Raw genomic sequence first — 26,647 nt, forward strand, 5'->3', positions numbered from 1 at the left:
CGATGCCCCATATTATTTCCCCAATCGGGCACGCGCCTTCTCTATCCGAACGCACGCGCTTCGAGTCTTCCAGCGAGCGACATCTTCGAGAAGTTAGTCACGAGAGACCCGAGCAACCGTTGGTCAGGGCGCGACAAACTTCCCTCTGAACACCGTGAGCAGTGTCCACTGGCCTGCTGGTGTTCTATGGTTTGGCTGGATAAGCTGCAAAACACACCCCTCCCGAATAGACTGAGCACGGACAGGAGTTTGGTCATCAGCATCCGCTCTGCATTTTTACGGTGTAACGTTACTAGCTACCTATCCGCCTCCACCCCTATGGATTTATTTTTAAAAACGACATATTTGAATACTCGATGCTTGTTTGACTAGGAGGCTGTATTTTCTATTTATGTTACGGGGTGGTAAATACAGAGGATGACACACATGTACGTTAGCCGTTGTGAAGCTAGCTGAGGAAGTGGACTGTTACTTTTCCATCCCTGTATGAAGGAGTCGCCTTGATGATTCACTCTTATGGAGACACATGAAGACTGATCTCTGCCACTTTCAGGGAGACTAATATCATTGCCATCATTCACAGGATTGCTTGGAGCTGTCTGCAAATGTATAGTTAAGTGAGTTAGCTGGGGGGATCGATCATCCACAGCTAGCCCATTAGCCAACTCCCCAAGCGATTCGTTTAGTACAGTATTAACAGTTTATGTCGTGTCAGTCACTTTGTTTTTACCGATAGTCATTCAGATTGCGTTTAGAAAATGTCCTTTTTCAATTTTCGGAAGATATTTAAGCTGGGCACGGAGAAAAAGAAGAAACAGTATGAGCACGTTCACAGAGATGTCAACCCAGAGGAGGTGTGGGAGATCGTGGGAGAACTCGGGGATGGAGCCTTTGGGAAAGTCTACAAGGTAAATATCATCCAGTAACGTAAGTGTATTTGTATTTTTACAATACTGATTAATCTTAAAGGTTCACTCCGGAATGTAAGTGATGTCATTATTATTATTATTATTATTTTACCTTTATGTCTTTTCAAACCTGTATGAGTGTAAAACAGTATGACTGTATATAGGACTGACAGCCCCCCCCCCCCCCCCGTCTCCATTCAATTGCATCTGTGTTCCATATACAATGAAAGTGAATGGTGACTGGGAGTCATTCTGACTAACATCTAATTTTGTGTTCCATAGATTTTACTTTAATACTAAACTATTCGATTTCAGCTCTGTTCTTATGGTTCATTGCCATATGATGTTATCATGACCAGCACTGACACTTTCTTTAAAACAGGGTAACACATGTTACAGTTTTTATATATATATATATATATATATATATATATATATATATATATATATGAATTAAAATCATTTAGTTAAGTTAATGAACAGACACTACAATTAATAACTGACTGCGGCAGCTCAAGGCAGCCCAACGAAATACAGTTGCATCACAGATCAGATTTTATTTATCCAGTGAGGAGAGTGAGGTGAGACCGACGTCTTGATGGAGGATGATTTTGTTTCGAAAAGAGATGCAAAAGTGCCTGTTTGGCAGTATTTTGGATTTTGAAAGCCTGTTGACTTTTGCCATCTATCTAAGGTGATTTTGGAAGTTTTTTTAAACATTTGTTTCTTATTTAATTATTTCCACATTGTTTGTTAATTTTACTTTATTTAAACTTAGTGTCATTTATTTTATTTGACATCAAGGTATATGCCGTGCCTCCAAGCTTTCTTACTCATTTTGCTAATAAACGTTCTACATTTCTTATTTATCTGGTTATATATATTATGCATGTTTACTTATTTCCAGTTTGTTTTGTATACTTATTAAAACTTATATTAGGCATAGTCTGCCCTATAGCATTGTGTAGTTTTATTTGTTTTGTTAATAAAAGTTCTATGTTTTATATATGGGCTAAAGTGAGTCTGACATTGTATTTTGTTATTGTACTCAAGCAACAAACGCCAAATTGATGCTAATTAAAAAGTTAGATGCGCTTTTAAGCTTTTTAAAAAGGAAAGTGAACTTAAAATGAACAGCCAAATTGCCGCTATTTGAAAGTGAAAGTAAAAGGTGTACGCCACTTTTACAAGCTATTTAAAAGCCAAGGAAAGTGAGGAGAAGAGGGAACTTCCCCGCCCCAACGGCGATACCGGTATTACTCGTGTTATTACACGTCAATTAACCAGTGCGAAAGTCTCCTCACTGTCACATCCCTACTTCACGGTAGTTTAAATAGCTGTAGAAAATATGGTATTTTCTCAGAAACCATTTTTGATATGGTAAACATTTTAAAAAGGGCGGTAAAGAAGTGTAGGATGTGATATGTTGTGCAACTTCAACATACAATGCATATATATTAAACCTAATGACATGACCTTCTTAACTGAACATGAACAAGAGTCAAACTTATTAGGTTCTTAGTTCATGTGTTTTTTGCTGATGTTGTAGGACTAATTGTATTTAATTAAATCGCACACAATTCAAACCATTAGCCTCAGGCTTTAATCTCTTTTGAGAATATTTCCATACTGCTCCCGTTTATGGAATGCATTGTGTTTCTGACACCATAAGTTGGGTGTGACATACTAAATATATTGTATAACATACTAAATATATTGTAAAACACACATTGAGGTATCGTTAGTGACACATAATCTGCTGCTTGTTATACAAAACCTTTTGCAAAATATAATCAGTGATCTCAGTTTATGGACATCTTATTCTAAATTAGTGAGGAAATATGAGTCATGTAAATGCATTGTCCAAAGAGAAAGTAGCACTGTATGTGAATTAGGGCTGGACAATATGACCAAAAAAATTATCATGATAATATCTGTCAATATCGATAATTATCACAACAAATGTCAAATCTTTATTTCTTTGCAGTTTAAAGCCAGATTTTTGCTCCAAAGTGAAAGTTGTAGAAACCAGACCATTCATTTTCCTAAACAAAATAAATATCTATATTTAAAAAATTAATTTCTGCATGATCTAATGAGTGATATTGTTTCAAATCAAGAAACAAGTTTGAGTTGCCTGATAATATTAATAGTAACCACTTTTTTGTATCTTAAAAATTCACCTCGAGTTAGGATGCAGTGGTAAAATTTTGTTCATTATCGAAATCAGTAACATCTGTAAAAATTGTAGCAACCTATGGTTAAATGTATTCTGACCAAGGCTTTTTTTTTTTTAATTATGCATTGGTCTCCCATAGTAGCATACATTTTAATAATAATAAACACAGTTTAAACCACACATATAGCACCTCAATACCATGGTAAAAATATAACTATATAAACTACATAACTTTTTTTAGGTAGCCTATTTGTCTGAAAAACAGTAGTCTAAAAACATTCAGTATAAATGCACGCATACTATAGCTTAATCACAAATACGTACTATACTTATCATTACTCCTATATTAAAATTCAGTGTGAATATCACAAATTTCTGTCACAATACCTTGGTTACTACAGTAAATCCATGGTAAATGATGGTGATCTGTTGACTGAAAAGCCTTCTGACTTTCTCGTTGCACACAGTGTTTCTCCTGTTTGGCATGTGTGTTCATTGCTGAATTCAAGTACTGGATCTCACAGCGCTGTTTAGTGCTCTTCATATCGTTTTATCGAGGAAAATTATAACGCAATAATTATCGTTATTGAATTATCGCCCAGCCCTAATCTGAATGAATGTATGTTGATCTAGAGGGTGAATCAGAGGTGTCTTCCTGCCTCTGTTTAGCAGCCATGCAGTGATGCTAGTGGTGTGGGACACCGCGATAAAAATCTGTTACTTGTGTGGTTTGCCAGAGGTTCACTACTGTTTCTTGATCTTTTCTCTTTTTTTCCTCTCCTCTCTCTTGCCTGTAGTGAGATGTACAGTGTGCTGTATCTTGTGCCTCAAACATATTCAAAGCATTAATGCACATTCAAGGTCAGCGAAAGATTCATCAGTGAATGTTATTCCATAATGGAAAAGCAGTTGTTTGTCTTAGCAATCATTTATCCGAATACATTAACAACTTTCCTTGTCCAGTGACATCATTTAGAACCATGCTGGCTATTGGATACATTAATCAATAGACAAATAGGTATTCTGGCAGTGTTTATAGCAAACTTGCATTCAACACTGCTCCATTCTGATATCTCACGCCCACCATTCACTCATTTCCAGATGGATAAAATCAAGCCCCATCCTACATGTTTTCTTTGACTAGTTTAGTATGTGGATTTCTGAGAAGAAAACTGATTTGTTGCTAACTTCAAGTAAGCATGAAATGACAATTTGCCATATCTATTTTGCCAAAGCATGTTGGATCATACTGTGAACAATTCATCAAGGCATGTTTGTTTTTTATTTATTTATTTGATCTCATAATGTTTAATTAAAATGTCATCACTGGATCTTTCAGTGAAAACAACACGACTTGTTTCTGGTGATGAAGGCAGGAATTCTCCACTCATTTAGTCTTCTTAATCCCTGCCCCGCCATAGTCCAATGCGAGCTGCAATCTCAAAATATAATCAACAACCAATAAACAGAGCTGCCACCCCATATTTAATTGTATTACATTTATGTACATCACAGTACATAAGAAAAGTTGTGTTGTTATTTTTTTATATTGTGAATTTAAGATTTGCTTGACTGGTGTATGACCTGAATTTGGTATTTAGTTTTATTGACCAGTCTTTTGTCTTTCTTTAAACAATGAGATAGGTTTGCAATCGACCTGTCAGTGTGTGTTCTTGTCTCTATTATTACAATAGTTATTTACTCTTCTGATGAAGTATAACAAGAGTGACCAGACTCACTGGTTATGTGGAGAAACAATGGAAACCAAATGAACCCTACTTTTGTAGTTTTTTCAGATATACAGATGCTGTGTTAATGTCCTGTTGGTCTGAGGATAGAACAGGTGTGAAGTAGTTCAAAGTGAAATGGCAAGAGAAGACTTTTTGTTACAATAAACTCTGACCCACTCGCACACTTCACTTTAAACTTGACCCTTTCCTTTCTCTGTCTGCTCCTCTGTGTTTTCGGCTAGCTGGAAACACTAAGAGCTTGATTCCGGAATAGATACTGTGTTCCTTGGCATAGATGGAAGGAGTTTGAATGGAATAACACGTTACCCCCGCCATTAGTCATTTCCATTTTGAATAGAATATTCTGGAACGGTTAGCTAATCCAGACACTTAACACAAGGGGTGTAATTGTTTTTGTATTGTAGCTCCTAGGGATGACCTCAAAGCCTCATTGAGATGTGTATATCCTCAAACAGCCTCTGGCACGCCTCTAGATGAGGTAACCATTCTTCTTCTGCTTTTTTAAAGAAAAGATGGTGTTTTGCTGATGTGTCAGTTGCAGGTTTACAGGGTGGGGCTAATCTTTTACAAAATGTTTCCATTTCTTGTTATCATAGATCTATATCTCATGTTCATTATTACATGAATTTCATAAAACTGTTACAAATGTATTATTGGCTTTTGGCTCAATCATGTAGTATTGTAATAAATGAATTTTTAAGAAAGGCCGGTGTGCTTTGATGGTTATGGGTCTCATTCTGAATGTCTCTCCTGTTGGAGTAAAGCTGTGAATAAGTGCTTTTGTAACAAAGTAGGTCAAAGGCAATAGACTAATCTCAGGGTACATTCAGGAATTTGTTTCTTTCTCAGTCATTTTAGCTCTAAATGACATGTTGTACACTGAAGTTCCTTCTTTTTATTGATGGTTTTATTTTATTTTACTTTTACTACAAAGTGATACTGATATTTCCTATCATGCCATTAAAGTAATTCCTGTTTAAAATAAAGTGATAAATTAGTACAAAGCAACATATGTCAGACAGTTCACAGTGTATTGTATTTTTTTCAAATAAATCCAGTGTTTAGTATTTCATGTGAGGCGTAATATCTATTGTTAGCCACTGGCTAATAAATTCTTAGATTTTACTTGCCAGTGTGTGAGTTGGAGGCTAAGTATAAGTTTAGCATGGAAATATTTTCACTCATCATTGAACACTGACTGAGCGCTTCAGAGTTTAAAACGATCTGTGCTATTTTTCAATTAATATCAATGGATGCGCAGTGTACCTTTGACGTACTGAAGGCACTGTTTTTCACACATGCAAAGAGAGTGAGAGAGTCTTACATATCATGCTGAACTGATGTGCTACGTGTAAATAATATTCTTTGTTGTATCTGTGTTCATTTGGATTTCTTAAGCTTTTAATACCAACCATAAGATACTGACGGTTTCTTTGGTCGTGGGCGAAGCTAATGCGCAAAAAGCAATTGTCTGGCACTCACTTATTATCGTCCCTGTTTTGATTTCAGCAAATCAGTACAAGAAATCCTTATTTTATTTATTTTTAACAGAAAAACTGAATGACCAACAATATCTTAAGCACTACCACAAGTTCAGTTAAAATGAGAAATATGCACATTGTTACCAAGTTTTGATTCTAATTACTAAAGAGCTATCATTAAATAATGATTGATTATAATAATATCATATTATAATGCTTGACTGACACACACACTCTTGGCCAAATGTTTTGGCAGTGACATACATTTTGTGTTTTGCAAAGTTTGCTGCTTAAGCTGTTGTGGTGTTGATGCACATTGTTTTTAGATTATTGTTTAGAGTGATGAGATGCATTTTAAATAATTGCTAAAATATTAATTAGCCAAAGAATTAATTTTAAACAACAATTTTTTTTATATTCTGACACAAAATGACCAGCTAACATTAATTGGCTAATCATATCATCAGCACAAGTGAAAGTGTAAATGAGTACTACTCGGGTTAATCAGTTTCATACTTATTAGATTGTAAGAGCAGACTGATTGCTATAAAGGGAGGTAAGACGAGCTTCCAAACATTTTGTTCTTGTTAGCAGTGGTTACCTCCAAAGAAACACGTGCAGCCATCATCGCTTTGCATCAAAATGGCTTCACATGAAAGGAAATTGCTACAAAAGATATTGCACCTGAAAGAACCATTTACCAGATCATCAAGAACTTCAAGAAGAGAGGTTCGAATGAGTGAAGAAGTCTTCAGGACGTCCCAGAGTGTCCAGCAAGCAGCAGGACCGTCTTCCCCTGAGGAGTCAGCTACAGAATCGTGTCTTCAGCAGTGCAGAGCTTGCTCAGGAATGGCAGCAGGTTTGTGTGAGAGCAAGACTTTTGGACAACGGCCTGGTGTCAAGTTATTTTCTCTGATGAAGCTTCCGACTGTTTGGAACATCTGGAAAATTGATTTTTCAGAGAAGAAAAGGTGAACGCTACCATGAGTCCTGTGATGTGCCAACAGTAAAGCATCCTGAGACCATCCATGTGTGGAGTTGTTTTTCAATCAAGGGAGTGAGTTTGCTCATAATTCTGCCCAAAAACACTGCCATGAATAAAGAATGGTATCAAAACGTCCTGCAAGAGCGACTTTGTCCAACGATCCAAGAGCAATTTGGTAAATATCTGTGCATTTTCCAGCATGATCGAGCACTATGTTACAAAGCAAGAATGATAAAGAAGTGACTCAAAGATCATTACATTAAAAGTTTGGATCCGTTGCCAAGCAAATCCCCGGATCTCAGTCCCATAGAGAACCTGAGGTCAGTCCTCAAAAGGTGAGTGAACAAGCAAAAGCCCACAAATTGTGATCAACTCCAAGAACTAATGAGGCAAGAATGGATCGCCATCATTCAGGATTTGGCACAGAAGCTAATTGTCAGCATACAATCAAATTGTAGAGGTTATGAAGAACAAGGGGCAACACTGTAAATATTGACTCATTATATTTTTTGCCAATAAAAGCCTTTAAAACTTAATATATGCTTATCATTGTTTTTCAGTATACCATAGAAATGTGAAAAAATTATCTACAAATACTGAAGCAGCAAACCTTGCAAAACACAATATTTATGTCTGCCAAAACTTTTGGCCATGACTGTATATATCAGTCTAGCAAGTAAACAAAAAAAAATGCTATAGCCAAGGTGTGCATAGAGGGTTTATGCATCAAACATTTAGGGAATGCTGTGTGGGCAGTACCAGCGAAATTGAGCTTCAAATTATTGATTGTGTCTGATTGGGTGGCAGTGTACAGAGGCACATCATAGCAGTGGCGAGGCCAGAAATGTTAAAGTGAATGGACCTGGGTAAAATAGGGTAAACCTCAGAACATATTCTCAAACTAAAGTACATCATTTTATAGATTTATACAGCTAAAAATGACATTACTGGGTTTTGGCTGAAAGAGAAAAAGGTTTTAAAAAATATGATCCGAAAATATATGCCACTAGCAGAATACAAGAAGTTTAATTGTTTCTGGTAGAGACCAAACAATACCAACTACAAATAAATAATATAGGCTACACATTTGGCTTTTTGTACATTTACCAAACATGAATAAACTATAGTAGATCAGTAGATTAAGTTCCAAATTCAAACCAGCCCAAACACAAAATAACGTGACATGAAGATCTTGAGGCCCTCATGTAGCCTCGCCACATAGATATGTGACTTGCAATGACATTAACAGTTATTACAGCTCAGATGAATATTTGTTAATGAATGAAGAAAAAGGCCCTGTCATTTTTGCTGCATGAGCTGCTGTTTGAATGCCAGGCTTGTAAAACATCGTAGCATCAAGCCTTTGTATGCTTTTGCTACCTGTTGAATTTTTCCCACTGGTTGCTTTTATCACAGGCTCAAAACAAACAGACTGGGATCCTGGCTGCTGCTAAAGTGATTGATACCAAAACAGAAGAGGAGCTGGAAGACTACATGGTAGAGATCGACATCCTCGCCTCCTGTGACCATCAGTATATAGTCAAACTGCTGGATGCTTTCTATTATGAGAGCAAACTATGGGTGAGTGACTCTTCTCAGGAGGGGTTTGGTTACATCAGCTGTACTGCAGCCAGACACACACACACACACACACACACACACACACACACACACACACACTTACACACACACACAGTGACCTCTGTAGGAGGAGTAGGAGTGAGTGCACACTTCACTCTCGCCTTACTCATCGAAGAGTAGCACTATTTGTTGGTTAAGAAGTGTTTGTACACAAATCAGTTTTCCTCTTTTACTTACAGGCTATTAAAGAAGAATAATGTTCATTCTGGGCTTTGTAACAATTTTGTAAATCGATGTATATACCATTTTTTTGTATTTTGTATTTTTACTTTTTATTTTATTAATTCTTTCTTCACAACAACATTAAAAAATGCATCACAGGATTTATTTTAACAATTCATAAACCTGCTGATTTAATGTTTCATAATTTAATACTGAATAATGACAATGGCAAGGCTAAACAGCTCCATATTAGTCTGCAATAATACCTCTCTATTCATCCCTGTCTAAAGGGTGGCAGTGGATCCTGTTTTTCTTCCATAGAGCTCCCAGGATGATTACGGCAGGATGGTTTCATATGATCCTCCCCTCTGCGGTTGGCATGTATAGAAGGATAATGGCCTATTTTAAATGACCAGAGAAAGTACTCATGAATTAATTAGATGCAAGTCCAGTCTGCTTAGCCTGGCTGTTAATAAAGAGACATGAATGCATAGCTCATAGCAGCACAAGCATGCATCTTAATGCGCAGAGAGATCGTTCCTACAATCAGTGTCAGCTGAGTAAAGCATTCATAGAAAGCTGCCTAAAATCTCCACAGCAGTCAATTGTTTGCCACGTAATTCTAGCCTCCTGTCAGTGTTCATAGTGAGTTGAGAAACAGTATGAGTCAACATTGTATGGAAGAACTGAAGCTCTCTAGCCTAGTGAAGAGGTGTGTTTAATAAACTGTAAGTTCTCTGGGTTTATGATGATGGGTGATGGGTTTGTGTACTCTTCTCTCATGGGTGATAGCATGATATAAGGTTTGTATTGATTTTCCTGCAGCACCTGTTACCTTAGGTGGTGTATTAATGACCAGCTGCTGTGGTCAGTGTATTATGATGGTGTTCACTTACATAATGCCTTTATCATTTCACTCAGAGTTTTATGTTTCATACATGACTGCTGTTGGATACCATTATCCAATATACCAAAAAATAAGTGAATGCTTGGGTAATCTAATAAAACTAGTAATTATGTTAGCAATTTCACATAATGCTCTCATCTCATCATCGGTTGTTCTAATGATGCCTGAGAGGGGCATTAACAAAGACCTCTGAACAGGTTTGTAAGGGAAGTTATTTTAAACATTATAGCCAAGAGAGAAAATATATTTTTTATAATTTACTCATCTTTGAGTGCCTTGGTTTTGCAAGGTTTTTAGGAAGTCATTACTGCTTTGAATAGAAGCTAGAAAGAAACCATGACTATGCCCATACTGTACCCAAATATTGTGGTAGATATATTTGCGATGATGTTGGTGTGCAGGAGTTCTTACATGGGGAGCAACAACAAAACATGGAGGAATTTAAAAATACAGAGTGGTTCATGCCCCCAAAAATGTCATTATGTTCCACATACAAAGCAGAGGTTTTGGTTATGTTTAAGGCGCGTTCACACCAATGACAATAATTATAATGGTTACTATAACTACTTATTGTAAATCTATGAGAATAGGGTCAACATCACAACAGTAACGATTAAAACACAAAGGAAAATGTACAATCACTTTGTGATATGTTAAACTGTTACCATTATACTGTACATATTTACTTATAAAGTAAACTGTGTGTAAACTGTGGCATCAGTGTATTGATCTCTGTCTTTCACCCCCTTTTTTAGATTCTCATTGAGTTTTGTGCTGGAGGAGCGGTAGACGCTGTGATGTTGGGTAAGTTTTATGGTCTTTGTTTAATTGAAGGAAATAGAAGGCACTGTGGTCGTCTGAGTCTGTTTTACCATCCGATGATGTTCCATTCCTCCAGACCTCACTGGCACACCAGCACACTGTGCTCATTTTTGCCACTGGAATGGACCATATAATTATCAAAGTCAGACATGAAGGAGTGGTTAGGCTCTTTTTAAAGCTACTCAGCCCTTTTCTGTGTTGGTTGGAAGCGTTGTTGAAATGTCCCCACACGGATCAGATCTTTTCAGTGACATGTCATGCCAAAAGTAAATTTTACAAGTTTTTCATTGCTCTCAGTGGTATTAATTCAGCCAAAAACAATGCATTAATGCCTAACAAATGGTCCCTTTTCCCCAATTTTTGTACAGTGTCATCTGTACCATTTAAGCGGTTTCCAATCACAAAACACCATAGTTGATGGAAAAACCATTTCACAACTGTAAACAATGTCCTGTAAGAATAAAACCTCTTTCTTATGACTGTTTAGTCTGCTGTGATGAAAATCTGGCCTCTTCTACATTTAGCCTGTAAGAGAGGTGTTTCTGTGGGAGGTGTTTGGGTGAGAAGGTGTTCTTATGATGCAAAAGCTTTTGTTGACTCACTGTTTGTGCTGTTATGACTCCGTCTGTTGCCTTCTGTCTGTTCTGTGATGGCCTATCCCAGCAGTGCTGGGACAACAACAGAGAATAATTCAACAGAGTCTGTTCATATGAGCCATAGCCCTTTGTCACTGTTACATTGTAGTTTATTTGCCTAGATTAACTTAAATACACATCACTGCAAATAAAAAGAGCTGATAAAGTGTGCTTGCTTAGCGGTGACTCTTTTGCATGTATGTGTGTGTGTCTGCAGAGCTGGAGCGTCCATTGACAGAGCCTCAGATCCGGGTTGTGTGTAAACAGACGCTGGAGGCGCTGACTTACCTCCATGAGAATAAGATTATACACCGGGACCTGAAGGCTGGAAATATTCTCCTTACCTCAGATGGAGATGTGAAATTAGGTAATAGCTTCATGAAGTTTAATTAAAAACTTTTTTTATTTTAAACTTAATTATTCATTTCTTTAATAATATAATGTGTATATATATTTTCAAGTAATACATCTATATATGTATATTATTTCAGTTTATTTAATTATTTTTTAATTACATTTATGTATATTATTTCAGTTTATTTAATTATTTTCTATTACATTTTCTTTTTCAAATATTCTCTGTAATTCAAATTTTTTTTTTTTTTACGTTTTTGTCCAGTAACCTGAAAAAATCTGTAAAGGTCACGGAAAAGTCCTTTGGTCAAAAAGTATCAGAAATGTATCTTTACCAGTTAATATGGTATTAAAGAAAACTAAGATGTTAATATTAGCTTTTAAGTTTGTTTATTAATCAATGTAAAATTATATATGAACGTCAGCCATATTGTATGTCTCTAAATTTGATCACTGTTTCTTCTCAGCTGACTTTGGAGTGTCTGCAAAGAATACAAAGACCATTCAGAGAAGAGACTCTTTCATTGGAACACCATACTGGTTAGTCACTCAGTTATTAAATCTTGCATTGAATCATGAGATCTGTCACTACATAAGAACAGAGCTGTGAATATGGCACATAATAAGCTCCTTTATTCTCAGTTGATGACAATTTCCTCCCTCCCTCAATCTCTTTAATGTAAGGATGGCACCCGAGGTGGTGATGTGTGAGACGTCGAAGGACAGACCGTATGACTACAAAGCAGACATCTGGTCCCTCGGGGTGACTCTGATCGAGCTGGCACAGATCGAGCCACCCAACCACGAGATGAACCCAATGAGAGTCCTGCTAAAAATAGCAAAGTCTGAGCCCCCCACACTCTTAACTCCATCACGATGGTGAGAGTTATGACTCACAGTGCTATGATCTTCCACAATTCTGAAGTAAAATGCAAATAACATAAGCAATGTTGATTGTTTCTGAGGACAGAATATTTCAGTGAGTTAAGTTAAAGGGTTGTATTTGGAAATGTTTTGACTGCTATGATACATTGATACATTGAAAAACTATAAATTCAGGCTGGAGGCTACTGAGCTAAAGAATCATATAAGCAGTCACCCACTCTGAGTCAAAACACATGATCAGCCTGGAAATGCATAGCCTGTTGCTTAATAGTTATGACTGTAATACTCTAAATTTAAAGCCCCTTCACATGCAACACAGGCTTTTTATTTGTTCCTCCACTGTGTTAAAAAGGTCTCCTGAGTTCAGTGATTTCCTGCGGAAAGCACTGGATAAAAATGTAGACAACAGGTGGAATGCATTGCAGCTCTTACAGGTTAGGCCATCTTGTATTTCTTGCAATTCAGTTGAAAGGATGAAATTAAAATGAGCAAGATAGTAATCAGCCATGGTCTACTTTCAGCATCCATTTGTTTCAAATGTGATGAATAACAAACCACTGCGAGAGCTGATTGCGGAGGCTAAAGCCGAAGTGTTTGAGGAGATTGAAGATGGAAAAGAGGAAGAGGAGGAAGAAGAGCCAGAGTCCCAGCCGGTATGAACATGACCCCTTTAAAAACATAGAAACCCATTCAGAGAATGTGAAATAGTCTTGATAATATGGTGCCTTTGTTTCTATGCTTAATTATTTGATTATCTGCTTGCACAGCACACAGTATTTTGTTGCTTCAAACACTTTGTCTTCATTTGGTATATGTAGGTTGTGCCTGGACACAAACGTGCATTATCGGACACCAGCTTTGGCAGCTTGGAGGATGAAAGGCAGTGTCAGAATATGCCAGCTCTTGAGTCGGTCACGGAGAAGGCTGAACCTGAAAGAATACCCAGTTCAGACGATCAAGTCAGTGATAAGATCTCCAACATGCTGGTAGACGCCAGCGAATCCATCCGTGCTGAGGATGAGAAGATGAATGAAGCCAGTCCATCAGATACTAGCACTGAGGAATCACCTTCAGGTGAGGAAGCCATACCTAAACATGACGAATCTCACACACCTGTGACCACTGAAGTAGAGATTACTGGTCAGCCAAACCCTCCAGTATCAGAAGACACTGTCCTCCAAGAGATTGTAACCATCAGTGAGGAAACTGGGGAGGAAGAAAAGAAGGAAGTGAAGGTGGAAGAGCCACCACAGCAGAAAAAAGAAGAGTGTAAAGAAACACAGCAGGAAGCCAAAACACAAACCACCACAGATGAAGAAGAGGAACCTACCCAGCCTTCAGATATAGCTGCACCGGAGAACAAATCTGTTGGTGTTACTGAAGAAGCCATCACTGAATCAAATGAGGTTGCAGAAATAACTGAAGACAAAATTGAGACAGAAGAAGTAATGAATAAAAAGGAACCAGTAGAAGATGAGAGAACGGTACCCTCACCACATGTCCCAACAGAAGAGTTAAAGGAGGAGCAAACTGAAACTTCACCAGATGTTTCTACAGAAGAGATAAAGGAGGGTCTTCCTCCGGTGGCAATAGAAGACCAAGAAAAAGCAGGAGATAAGGGGGAGAGTTCAGAACCCAAAGACGATATTGCAACCAAGGGGGTAGATGTAGTAGAGAACAACTCTGTGAATGAATTCCCTGTTGTTGTCATCAATGGTGTAAAAGTAGAGGAGGTCAGCGCAACAGAGGAACCTCAAGAAGCCCATGAAGAAAGACCAGAGATCCAGGAAGCACCTACTGTGCCTGAGAGTGACCAGAATTCAGAGGTGACTAAACCTGATGCTGAAAAGGAGAAAGACTCTGACTCAGGCAGCAGTTCTGCTGCAGATACTAACAGCATTGACATTAATCTGTCAATCTCCAGCTTCCTCTCCAAAAACAAAGAAGGATCTCTTTCAATACAGGTATATATATAACTGTGCCCATATATATATATTATATATATATATATATATATATATATATATATATATATATATAAAAATGTGCTTGAAATTAAGGTCCTGGAAGAAAATATCTTCACTAAACTCATATTCAATCCCACAGGACAACAGGCGCCAAAAGAAAACTCTTAAAAAGACCCGCAAGTTTATGGTCGACGGGGTGGAAGTCAGTGTCACCACATCCAAGATTGTCAATGACAATGACACCAAGAGTGAGGAACTGAGATTTTTGAGGTATATACCTGACATCAGTTACTGTTTCTAGTTAAATTAGCGATAGGCAAATGATAATGTATCTTGTTAATGCATAATGCATAATATTTTATATTGTTTGTTGTTCTGTAGGCGTCAGGAGCTAAGAGAACTGAGGCTGCTGCAAAAAGAGGAGCAAAGAGCTCAACAGCAGCTCAGCAATAAACTGCAGCAGCAAAAAGAGCAGCTCTTCAGACGCTTCGAGCAGGAAATGGCGGTCAGCACCCTCATTCCCTCACTAGTTTTCTTTACATTCAAAATTGTAATCCAATGTCATCCACTGTTTATTGTATTCTCTTATGTTTTGTCCTTAAACACTGAAAAAGCTGTTTTAGTTTTCTTTACTGGACTCAGATGTAGCATGATTCAGGGACACAACACGATTGATTCATATAAAAGGCTAACCATCTCTCTCATGTTAATCTGAGATTTTGTCCTAACCGACCACCACTGTGTAATGAACAATGCTTGGTTTCTGTTTTTGTAATATTGTGATCTATAGCTCCACCCATTCAAATATGGTCCAATATCTGTTTTCAAATAGCTTTTTATTGAACGCCATGTAGTGGGCCGTGTGCGATATCACGATTTTTGATCGTGGGCGATTAAAATGTCTCAATGATCTTCTTTTGAAGAAATATTGTAGTATCGTGCTACAGCGCAGTTTTGATGCCTCCGTCTCAATAAACTGTACAACCCGACATACATTCACATCAAATGTTAACTCGGCGGAAGATTTACACTCTCGGGACACAGCACTTGTTCACAATCACATAAGTACATTATTTGTATGTGCTTTTAAGCCTTGCCAGTTAAATATTTCATTTTTATGCTGTTCTGATATTCGCTTTTTCTGATCGTGTACACTGAAAAGCCCGTCAAACAGTGCCTGTTTACTGGTTATCTTTCGTGTCTATTTTCACTAATACTGTCAAAAACACAAAAGGTTTACATAAACACAACTGGTTATGTCTAAAGTGAAAGTAAACAGTTGAGATAAAAACACACGCGTCTTTATATTGGATGCATGCAGGTCTTAAAACGACAGAAAACGTAAAGTACTAAACATCCTGCAGCTTGTCATTAAAAGTAAGAGTTCACCCAAAAATTTTAATTCATTCATTATTTACTTACTCTCATGTTTTCCCAAACCTGTATTAATTTATTTATGTACTTAACACAAAAGTACACATTTTGAAGAATGTGGGTAACCAAACAGTTGCTGGTCCACATTGACTTTGATAGTAGAAAGTAGTCTTACTTTGGAAGTCACTGGGGACCAGCAACTGTTTGGTTACCAACATTCTTCAAAACAACTTTTATGTTCAACAGAAGAAAGATTCTCATTCAGGTTTAAAACAAATTGAGTGAGTAAATTGTAAAATTTATTTGTGCTGTATGTGTATTTATAATGTGTATCTTTTATTCTTGTTTTATAATAACAAAGATTTTTTATCTTCGCCAACTTTGGCCTAAATGTCTACCATTCTTTATTTTAATTTTTGTGACCTTGTAAGGCTTTGTTTTTAAAATAGGGAAATTAGTTTGGCTGTACTGCTCAAGCAACTTGCAAAATAGTAAAAAAAAAACAAAGAATCATGATAAAATCTTCAATCATGATTTTCCTGAATCATGATATTTTTTTCCATATCTCCCACACCTGACATCATGTATGTTCTGATTGAAAGCAAAATGACAGCCATCAACAGCAGAAAGATTAGCTCCAAACCCATTGAATTTGGTAATGACTTAATTGTAGCCTTTGTTTATTTTGGTTGGGCTGCTCACTGTTAAATCAGGTTTAACAGCTTGTTGATGTTTCAGAGGGACACAAGTACAAAGCTCAGGTTGCTTGACATGCATTCATGGTCATTTACAGTAATACTGTATTCCTCTTTCTAACTCTGTCTCCAGGGAAAGAAACGTCAGTATGACCAAGAGGTGGAGAACCTTGAGAAACAGCAGAAACAGACCATAGAGCGTCTGGAGCAGGACCACACCAACCGGCTGAGAGATGAGGCCAAGAGGATCAAAGCAGAGCAGGACAAGGAGCTCTCTAAGTTCCAGAACATGCTGAAGAACCGCAAAAAAGAGGTAACCGAGAAAGAGAGATGCAGAGTCTGATGCACTGTACTTGCTTTGCATGTATTTGTTCATCATACCGTGACCTGTTAATTGTTGGTTCTAAGGATGAGCATTTAGAGTAATTTAATAGCAAAGTACCCTAACAGTTAAAAAAATAATAACAGTAATAATTGCTTACACAAATTTAAATGAAAAATGCAATTTTCACAAATGTTAAGCTTTATCATAATTTTGTGTTGAAAAAATATCTTAAACTACCTATGCTTTTTTTTTTTTGGGGGGGGGGGGTCACTTAACTACGTTAAAAAATGTGGTGAAAGGTTGCAGCCACAGTTTTTTTTTGTTTGCTAGTCAACAAGTTAGGAGAATGAGTACTTGACTGTTGGATTACTCATGCTCATCCCTAATTAGTATGCTTTTAGCAGCTTTTTTTCATTCTTGTTTTCTGGGAATGAAAAAGCCAAACAGACACTCTTGCATTTGGCTAATGTACATTGGCAGCTTTGCTTCTGATTCACAATGCAGCTGCAAATGGAATTGATTTTTTCTCATCTGTCCTCTTAGACACATCTCAGCAGTGTCTCTTGCTTTGTATTCAGACTTGTAAATGCAAAGCTGTTCTTTTCTTATCAAGTTATGTTTGCCGAACAAAACCCTGGCTTTCACATTCAGTTACCTCCATCCTCAGAAAGGCTGCAGAGACAGCTTTAAAGGTTAATTGGGTGCTAAGCAATGGCTTAAAAGCAAAATAAAGGCTCTTTTCAGTTCATCTCATCTTCCTCCTGCTGGTGTTTTTAAGTGTTGCTCATGCATGAAGGGATTTCAGTGCATGCATGGCTTCAGGGAAACGCAGAGTTTAGTGTGGATCTGGGACTGGTCTTATTTGCTTATTTGGTAGTGATGCATGATGCATTTGCTTTCATAGTCAGTAACATCATAATAATAAATCACATTTTAGCTGTCTCTTGTTGCAGCATGATTATCAGCCAGCATGATACATGCTTAGAGCGAGTGGCAAACTGTATTAGCACTATTAGAGTCTCTCTTATGTTCTTTCTTTTTGGTTTTAGTTTTTCTTTGACACTTGTACTAGACAGCTTGTTCCTCTCTAATGCTGTCATATGCATGAACAAAGTGCCTTAATGGATTCAGATAAGGCAATGTTTCATTTCTCTCCCTCTCTTTCTTCCTTTCATGACATACTGTTCAAAGATTTCTTGATATTTATTATTTTTACCTATGAAGTAATAACATAAGTGAATGTAAAATGACATGTTTTTGATATTATGTTTTTGTAACTGTCACTAATTATGTTGCCTGTGTGAGTGTGTTGTAATGAGTGGAGATCAGTGCTGTGGTGAAGGGCCTCTTCTCTTAACAGGAACACACTGTATTTATAGACTATGACTATGTACTAGAATAGTTTCCATTCATTTAAAAAAAATACTGTTAAAAATGACCTTCATTGCGAGATGCACACCTCAATTGCTGAGCAGCAGATAAAGTAATATAAACAGTACTGTTCAAAAGTTTGGGGTTAGTATGAATTTTTTTTTCTTTTATACTTCTTTATTAAAACAAACTTATGCTTAAGCAAGGATTCATAAAATATATCAAAAGTGACAGTGAAGACATTTGTCATTAAAATATTTTTATTTCAAATAAATGCTGCTTTTGTACTGAATCCTGAAATGTAACATGATGTCCACAAAATTATGAGCAGCACAGCTGTTTTAAAAAAATTTGATAATACAAGATATTTATTGAGCAGCAAATCAGCATGTTATAATGATTTCTGAAGAATGACACTGAAGACTGGTGTAATGACTGCTGAAAATTCTAACTTTAATCATATTTTAATGTAAAATTGTATTTTTGATCAAGTATACAGTATGCACCCTCGGTGAGCATAAGAGACTTCTTTCTAAAACATAAAAAAACTTACTGACCCCAAACTTTTAACGGTAGTGTATATTAAATTATAACATATTTACTTTTAGAATAGAAAATATTACTCTATTTGTGTAATATTTATAAAAAAATTCACAAATAAATTTTGACAAAAAGTAAGTGTTAATATTTTCGATAAGACATTGACTGGCATTTTTGAGAACAAAGACGTTCTAGGTTCAGTTCAACAGTTTTGACCCCGCAGGGAAATGTCTCTGTTTCCTGACATTTTGACACTTGACTTCTCATGCTGATCTGCTAAAAACATTGACCTTCTGACACAGTTCAGCTTCCTTCACAAAACAAAAATTGTCAGCAATATAGAAGTGTGCATCTTTTAGAGATTACTTTGAAGGGATCTATATTCTGATGGCTGTAATGGTTGTGGAGGTAAAAGAGGGATCTATATTAGCAGCTGTTAGTGGGCTTTCACTGTTCTTCGGCTTCTGAACAACTCTTACCGGTAGTAGCTGATCATGGGCTGTTGGAATCATCTCTATATTAACTGCTAACCCAGTCGGACATCATCAATGGTTTGGGGATGATTACCTCTCAAATACTAAACCGTAAATTAACCCTTCCTTGCAGACTTTGCATGACATTCTTCGACTAATGCATTCCTTAATCAGTCCCTACGCAAGTAAAGCCTTCATTCCCAACAGTCTGCATGCTCACACTGTAGGTCAAACAAGAGGTCGGAATGTCCCCTAAACACATAAGAAAAGAGCTCATGAAACGCTTGAAGGAAGACCTAGCAGTCATTCAACATGAAGAGGTAATTTAGTTACCAGTTATTACACACACACACACACACTTCCACTTCTGTTTTCTGCCCATCAACGTTCCCATGTTATAAGCGGCCCAGACTCAGAGCAGATCCAGAGATGAGTTCATAGGATGCAGCATCTGCTGCAAACCAAGACACTGAAAACATCAGATCGTGAGCTGCTCATGTTTAGAAGAACACAGTGCTGTGCTTTACTCTGAAACATGCAGCACATTGATTTCTATGCACCGTTTAGAAATGTGTGTTGCTTAAGTAGCTAAAGTGTTAAAAAAGGGAGGGATATCCACATATGGCCACATTGGATGTTGTTTCAAATTCAAGGATTAAACCTAAAAGACTAATAATGACTGCTGCATCTCATCACGCATGTGAAGGACGACAGCTGCGCTAACTGATCATGGTCCTTCAGATTCACCAGCTGCTAAACCCACTCTCCGTCCATCGTCTGGAAGAACTGATTTCACTGCACGTGACCCAGGAAACTAACAGATTAGTGCAATGAGAAGCCTGGATGATACTGTGATGTGTGTCTGGTTTGCGTGCGATACGCTTGAGTGCTGGTGTGTGTCCCCTGTTCCTGACATGGTGGAGTTGGCTGTGTTTTACTCCACAGGGTGTGGCCCAGGTTATGATACAGTCTTTTCAGTTGTCCTCATGTGCTCTGTTCAACGCTCAGATGCAGGATGTAAGTCTCCACTCTCCTTGTGACTCAACCCTCTCACATGTGCCTGTCCCTCACGCACGAAACAGAGCAGATGCACACACAAATGCACATTCACAGTGTAACAGCTGTAGTTTAGTAATTAAAATTGTATTAGCTTACAAACTTTAAAACAGGAGAAAATAGACCAGAAAATGATGTACAGTCTAGTATGAAAATGAAAGTTGTCAGCACATCTCTTTGGAAGTTCATGTGAGCCTCCCTGGAATCAGTACACTGTTGTCACATCTGAATCAGTGTATATTTGCTGAGTGACACTAGCAGAACTGATTTGATTATGTTCTACACGATTCCACTGAAGCATGTCTCTTTGTTACAGTGCAGTAGTGTTTGAATGTGATGTGGACGGCACATGCGGGCAGGAAGGTTCTCTGTTGTTCTGGAGTGCTCAGTGCTGTCGCTGTGTTGCTGCAGTGTCTCAGTATCTCTTCTATCCGCTCACTCTCATACTGTTACTGAAACTCTAGTCAAGTTTATGTGCGTCACGTGTTGCTTTTTTTCTATGTGCCACCAAAGGCCAAGTTCAAAGCAGGAGTTGAAGATCAGGGTGACATTTGAAATGTTTTATGATGACGATGATCATTATTATTATTGTATTAGCTTATACATTACGTTTGTATTAACAGTATTGCTCCGGTGAAGTCCTATTTCAATGTTATTATATGTGTTTTAGGCAGGCCCACATGGATCTGACAGAATTAGAATGCATTTAATTTATAAAATTATACAAATACTTTCAATACCATTCAAAAGTTTGCGGTAAGTAAATATGTTTGTTTGAAGAAATTAATACTTTTTATTCAGGCAAGGATGCGTTAAACCGATCAGAAGTGACAGTGAATACATTTCAAATGCTGTTCTTTTGAACTTTCCATTAATCAAAGAATCCTGGAAAAATAATCATATGATTTCCACAAAAATAAACAACACAGCTGTTTTCAACATTGATAATAATGAGAAATGTTTCTTGAGCAACATATCAGCACATCACAGGAATGCATTTAAAATTAAATGCATTTAATAGAAGCTATTTTAAATTGTAATATTTTACAATAGTTTTTCACTATATTTTTGATCAAATAAATGTAGCTTTGGTGAGCGTAACAGACTTATTAAAAAAAGCAGCCCAAGTCTTTTGAACGGTAGTGTACAACCTTTTTGCATTTATTAAATTGTTCATTTCATTTAGCTTTCAGCAACCAGTTAAGTTTGTAATACACATTTTACCATGTTTTAATCCATCCTGATGACTCTCCTCGCTACCGCCCCCAAATCAGCAGAGAAAATATAATAAAACTTCAGTCTGGGCCTACTTTTAGGTTGTTACGCTGTACTGTGACTTTATGTGTATTGTTAATCTATTCTCTAGTTCCTTCCTTTCACAAATCTTTATCCATTTATCATAAATTATCAGTGTTTTCTCTATGTTAAATGGTTTAAGTGTAATGCAGTGTTATCAACGCTGTGGTCAAGTTCATGTGAACTTTGCTTCCCCTCGGAGCATGATCATGTACAGTCACTAATTTACAACACCCCTGTTCTTTCTGTACCCGATTCCTCCTCCTTCCTTTCGTCCTCTCTCTTGTTCTTTCTTCACCCGTCTCTTAGGAGCAAGAGTTTCTCCAGAGGCAGCAGCTTGAGCTGGATGGAGCTCTGAAGAAGATCATCCAGCAGCACAAACTAGAGATCGCCACTATAGAGAGAGACTGTCTCAACCACAAGCAGCAGTTCATGAGAGGTCAGCCATAGGACTGTCCAAGAAATTATCGCGATAGACAATAATATTGTCATTCTAAGACCAGTTTCAACTAATATAATGATAATGGCATAATAACGCAGGCACACCTTTTTTAAAGATCAATACACTTTTATTTTATTTTATGGCAGATTTTGAGCAAGAAATGCCAACATGTCGACTCTGTGTGGCTGAAAATTAATACATTTTGTATGTTTGTATGTTATATTATGTTTATATGCCAGTTAGGGATGCTCATATTGACCGTTTAACCGTTAACCGAAAGTAAACTTTTTGATCGATGAAGGGGCCATTCACATATCACGTCTTTTGGGGTGCTCATGTTCGTTATTTCAAATGTAGACGTGCGGTATGCGCTCTCATAATAGAAGCAAAGCGGTGCGACGCACTCGTTTTTTTCCAGGCTTGTCCGCTCCACATCTAACGTTAGTTAAAAACATCTCAGCTTTTCAGAATGACGCAAGCGCACCAGGTCCAACTCAATCAGCTCCCTTCGGGGTGAAATTCCCCGTTGTTTTTGAAAAATGGGGTGCACCCAAACACTGCAGAGTTTTTTACTTTACTTCGTAAATAAATCTTGTAGCAGAGTTACAGCAAGGGTTTTTCGGTGGTGGAAATCCATTACTGAAATGTCCTTGTTTTAATGGAGATCGCAGCTGATGGATGCTTAGCAACGACAGACGCCTCAGGAGCGCAACTGCCCGAGCGCTTTGGAAAGAAGGAGAAAACGACGCGCACGCTGTCTGTGTGTGTGTGTTTAACTCAATGGGCGCGTTGACACATGCAACCACACCACTACAGACATATTTAGCAGAGCAAGCCAAATGAAGCAAGCGAAAAGTAGGCCCATTTCGACAGAAAGGGCAACGAAGTTAATTGCAAAATATGCTACGCGGTATTAAAATAAAGCAGTAGTGCAAGTACAATGCAATATCACTTGAGACGCAAACATCCACAAGCAAAGGCGCTTTCCAAAGCTGGTCACTCTAGTGAGATGTTATCTCTTCATTCCTGGGACATCTGTGCCATCGGAGAGGGTGTTTTCTACCGCGGGCTGTCCACAGACTGCCCTCCAGACTAACCCCAAATCATGACATGTTACATTTTTTTAATAAAAATTGAAAAAAGAAATTATTCAAGCTCATTTTTTTTTATCGTGCGATTAATTGATTTATCGACTATCGCGACAGGCCTAGTCAACCACTCTATAAACAGAGGCCTCTGTAAATTTTCTTGCAACAATAATAATGGAAAGCATGTTGAGTGTTTTTTGTTTGCCTGCAGTATGACCTCAAATAGTTTCAAACATCAGTTTGATGTTATGAGGAAGTCCTGTAGACCTTTTGTGTCAAATTGTGGTTATGTTCATTATAAATAAATTAGCTGCGCATATATGGTGATCGAGTTATCTAGGTCACACTTTCAACTCCAACCACAAAGGAAACAAGCCAAACATGCTACCTGCTTCTACAGAGTAAAGCGCTCTCTAAACTGCATGTTATTTTCAGACAGGGGTCCAATTATAAAGGCCAGCCATATGTCTCTTGGGGTGCGTCCCAGATCTCATTTGATGAGACATGCGAGTGAAAATGATTCCAGTTGAGATTGGCCTTCTATGATTTGTAATGAACTGTATGACTTCATGTCTGCAAAACATGTCTAAACCTGCATGGAGTCAAACGGTCTGGTTCTAATGGCTGAGAATCACTCTATTTCCTCTTTTCTTTGGCTCACAAACCCACAGCTCGGGAGGCAGCCATGTGGGAGATGGAGGAGCGCCACCTGCAGGAGAAACACCAGTTGCTGAAGCAGCAGCTGAAGGATCAATACTTCATGCAGAGACATCAGCTTCTCAAAAGACATGAGAAGGTGAGACCTGTGAATCAAAAGCGAATCAAAGCCTGGTATTTTTTGGAGCCACTCTCTAACTGTTTATTCCCACGTGGCGGGTCACCAGGAGAAAGAGCAGATGCAGGGTTATAACCAGCGGCTCATAGAAGAAATGAAGAACAGGCAGGCACAGGAAAAAACTCGGCTGCCCAAGATCCAGCGCAGTGAAGCCAAGACCCGTATGGCGATGTTTAAAAAGAGCCTGCGGATCACTGGCACAGGAACACCAGAGCAAGACCGAGAGAAGATCAAACAGGTCAGATCCTCTTTCTAAAAACTTTGTCAAGATCAGAGAAATCAGTCTTGTGTTAAGATCTTAGGGGGTTTTCTGCTTTATTTCGAGCAGTTTGCTTCTCAAGAGGACAAGAGACAGAGGAATGAGAGACTTCATCAGCATCAGAAACATGAGAACCAGATGAGAGACCTGCAGCTGCAGTGTGACTCCAACATCAGAGAGCTTCAACAGATGCAGGTCTGTAAAACACCCACACACACACACACACACACACAATCTTACTGTTGTCCTCTTTCCTTGGTGCTTGCATTTTTATCACATTTACTTTTAAATTAAATTATTCTGCCCTCTATCTTTGATTGTAACATCTGATTTGTTTTCTTTTTTGCCATCAGAATGAGAAATGCCACCTTCTGATTGAGCATGAGACTCAGAAGCTGAAGGAGCTGGATGAGGAGGACAGTCAGGAGCTGAAAGACTGGAGGGAGAAGCTTCGGCCCAGGAAGAAGGTATTCAGATTTCATTTCATTCACATTTCATTCATCCAGGTAAACCTGATCATTCCAAGTGCATATACGCTATATATAAACCCAATATATATAGAGCTGAATTTTAGCAGATGTTACTCAATTTTTTTTTCAGAAGAGATGTTCAAAAGAACAGCATTAATGAGCAAATATGAATTAAGTCACATTATTCTGGAATGCTAATATGCCATCTCATATATTTTGAGTATGACTGTTCATTGTAAGTGCGCATACTGTATGATCCTCTCCTGCTCTCCCTTAGGCTCTGGAGGAAGAGTTCACACGTAAACTGCAAGAACAGGAAGTCTTCTTTAAGATGAGTGGAGAGTCCGAATGCCTCAATCCCACCACCCAGAGCAGAGTCTCTAAATTCTACCCCATTCCCAGTGTGCACTCCTCTGGCTCTTAATCATCACTGAGCTTTATCTAAAGTGAGGAAGAGCTGTTCCAGTCATTTAGCCTTTTCAAGGTATGAGATCAGAATAGATCCATGGGGTTGAAATGAAATTCCAAAATACCTGAAAGTTGGAATCTAACAGTGATGAAGGACAAACCTCATGCATTACCTAGACATGCTTTTTTGCCATGTTTAATCCAATGGATTAACATTGTAGTTTTCTGTACGTTGTCTTCTGGTCATGTTAATTTGTGCTTGAGATGTTAGCACAAATTAGTAATGAATACACTCAGGCAATATCATCTTGTCTTTGTGGAATACATAAATAAGACCGCCTTAATGAGAGTCACATGATGTCCATAACAAACATAACATCACATGCAGAAAATACCACTAATCGGGTGAAATGTCACATTTAAAAGAGCAAGTGGACACACTAGTCACTGTTACTCTCAATTCTCTAAACGTTGCAAAGCTAGTAAATGAAGCTTCAGTGCTGTTATATAGTCTTGATGCAGCTATTATATGTTGTTCTTTTTGAATATTCCTGTGAGTTTGCCTGCGCAAAGTTACTTTTTAAACAAACTACTAATTTTAACTCTTTCTTTTATTATCTAACTTAAGGTTAAATATATTTGTATTCAAGGAATGTAACCCATAAGATGACATTGCACACGTTAAAGCAAAAAACATATGCAGTAGTGATCTTTTTAGTGCATCAGGAAGGAAATATTGTCCAAATAATTGTATACAATGATGTAATTTCTCATTTGGCCAGAGTACCCAAGTTTATTTTTTTTATGAGCAAATTAATTTCACATATTTGAAGAAAAATAGGGCAGTCTTGAATGTTTTATATATGGTGTTAAAAAGTTATTTATGGATTTAACTGAAGTCGAATGTTTTTATTGTTAGTTCTTTTTTGCCTGTTTCAGCGATATACAAGGGGAATATGAACTTTCACATGTGAGTTTATCTTAAGTTCAGGTTTTCTTTTAATTGGAGGACATATCGTTTGATTGATGTAGAGCAGTGTCTAGTCCATTGCAGTCTGCAAAAGTGTTTCAGTGTGAAGACATGAACATTTCTCACTGTTGATGAGGACTTCATCTGTTTTAAGCTCTATTTTTGGTATCATGTTTTCTGCAAGAAATTACACGTCTGGAATCTTCTCCATAATATGACATGCTGTGCTTATATGCTGTTGCATGCTGAAAGAAATCCCGAATGCTGTACTTTTCCAGAGACGGGAACTTTTTGAAAAGATAATGCATTTTAAAATAGCTGGTTTTAAAAGTTGGTATTTGCAAAAAACAAATCAGGATACTTGTTCA

The 26,647-nt window shown here is 37.6% G+C and overlaps 1 protein-coding gene across 3 annotated transcripts; it reads left to right on the plus strand.

Annotated features, from left to right (window-relative positions):
* On the plus strand, nucleotides 1-26,631 carry LOC132110699 (STE20-like serine/threonine-protein kinase). 3 transcript variants are annotated; one of them, XM_059517531.1, is made up of 19 exons: nucleotides 1-908; nucleotides 8,721-8,885; nucleotides 10,770-10,818; nucleotides 11,689-11,838; nucleotides 12,293-12,365; nucleotides 12,510-12,704; nucleotides 13,063-13,144; nucleotides 13,232-13,363; nucleotides 13,529-14,674; nucleotides 14,817-14,947; nucleotides 15,059-15,182; nucleotides 16,880-17,059; nucleotides 19,683-19,775; nucleotides 22,117-22,246; nucleotides 24,009-24,133; nucleotides 24,222-24,410; nucleotides 24,501-24,626; nucleotides 24,785-24,898; nucleotides 25,179-26,631. In XM_059517531.1, the coding sequence occupies exons 1-19, from the start codon at nucleotides 759-761 to the stop codon at nucleotides 25,323-25,325; spliced, it is 3,501 nt and encodes a 1,166-aa protein (XP_059373514.1). In that variant the 5' UTR covers nucleotides 1-758; the 3' UTR covers nucleotides 25,326-26,631. The 3 variants fall into 3 exon arrangements, with proteins under 3 accessions (XP_059373514.1, XP_059373515.1, XP_059373516.1); XM_059517532.1 differs by lacking the exon at nucleotides 19,683-19,775 and adding an exon at nucleotides 20,401-20,472; XM_059517533.1 differs by lacking the exon at nucleotides 19,683-19,775 and having other exon boundaries at nucleotides 3-908.
* Nucleotides 26,632-26,647: the final 16 nt, after the last annotated feature.

Source organism: Carassius carassius, chromosome 30 (assembly GCF_963082965.1).
Source record: "Carassius carassius chromosome 30, fCarCar2.1, whole genome shotgun sequence".
NCBI classification, from domain to species: Eukaryota; Metazoa; Chordata; class Actinopteri; order Cypriniformes; family Cyprinidae; genus Carassius; species Carassius carassius.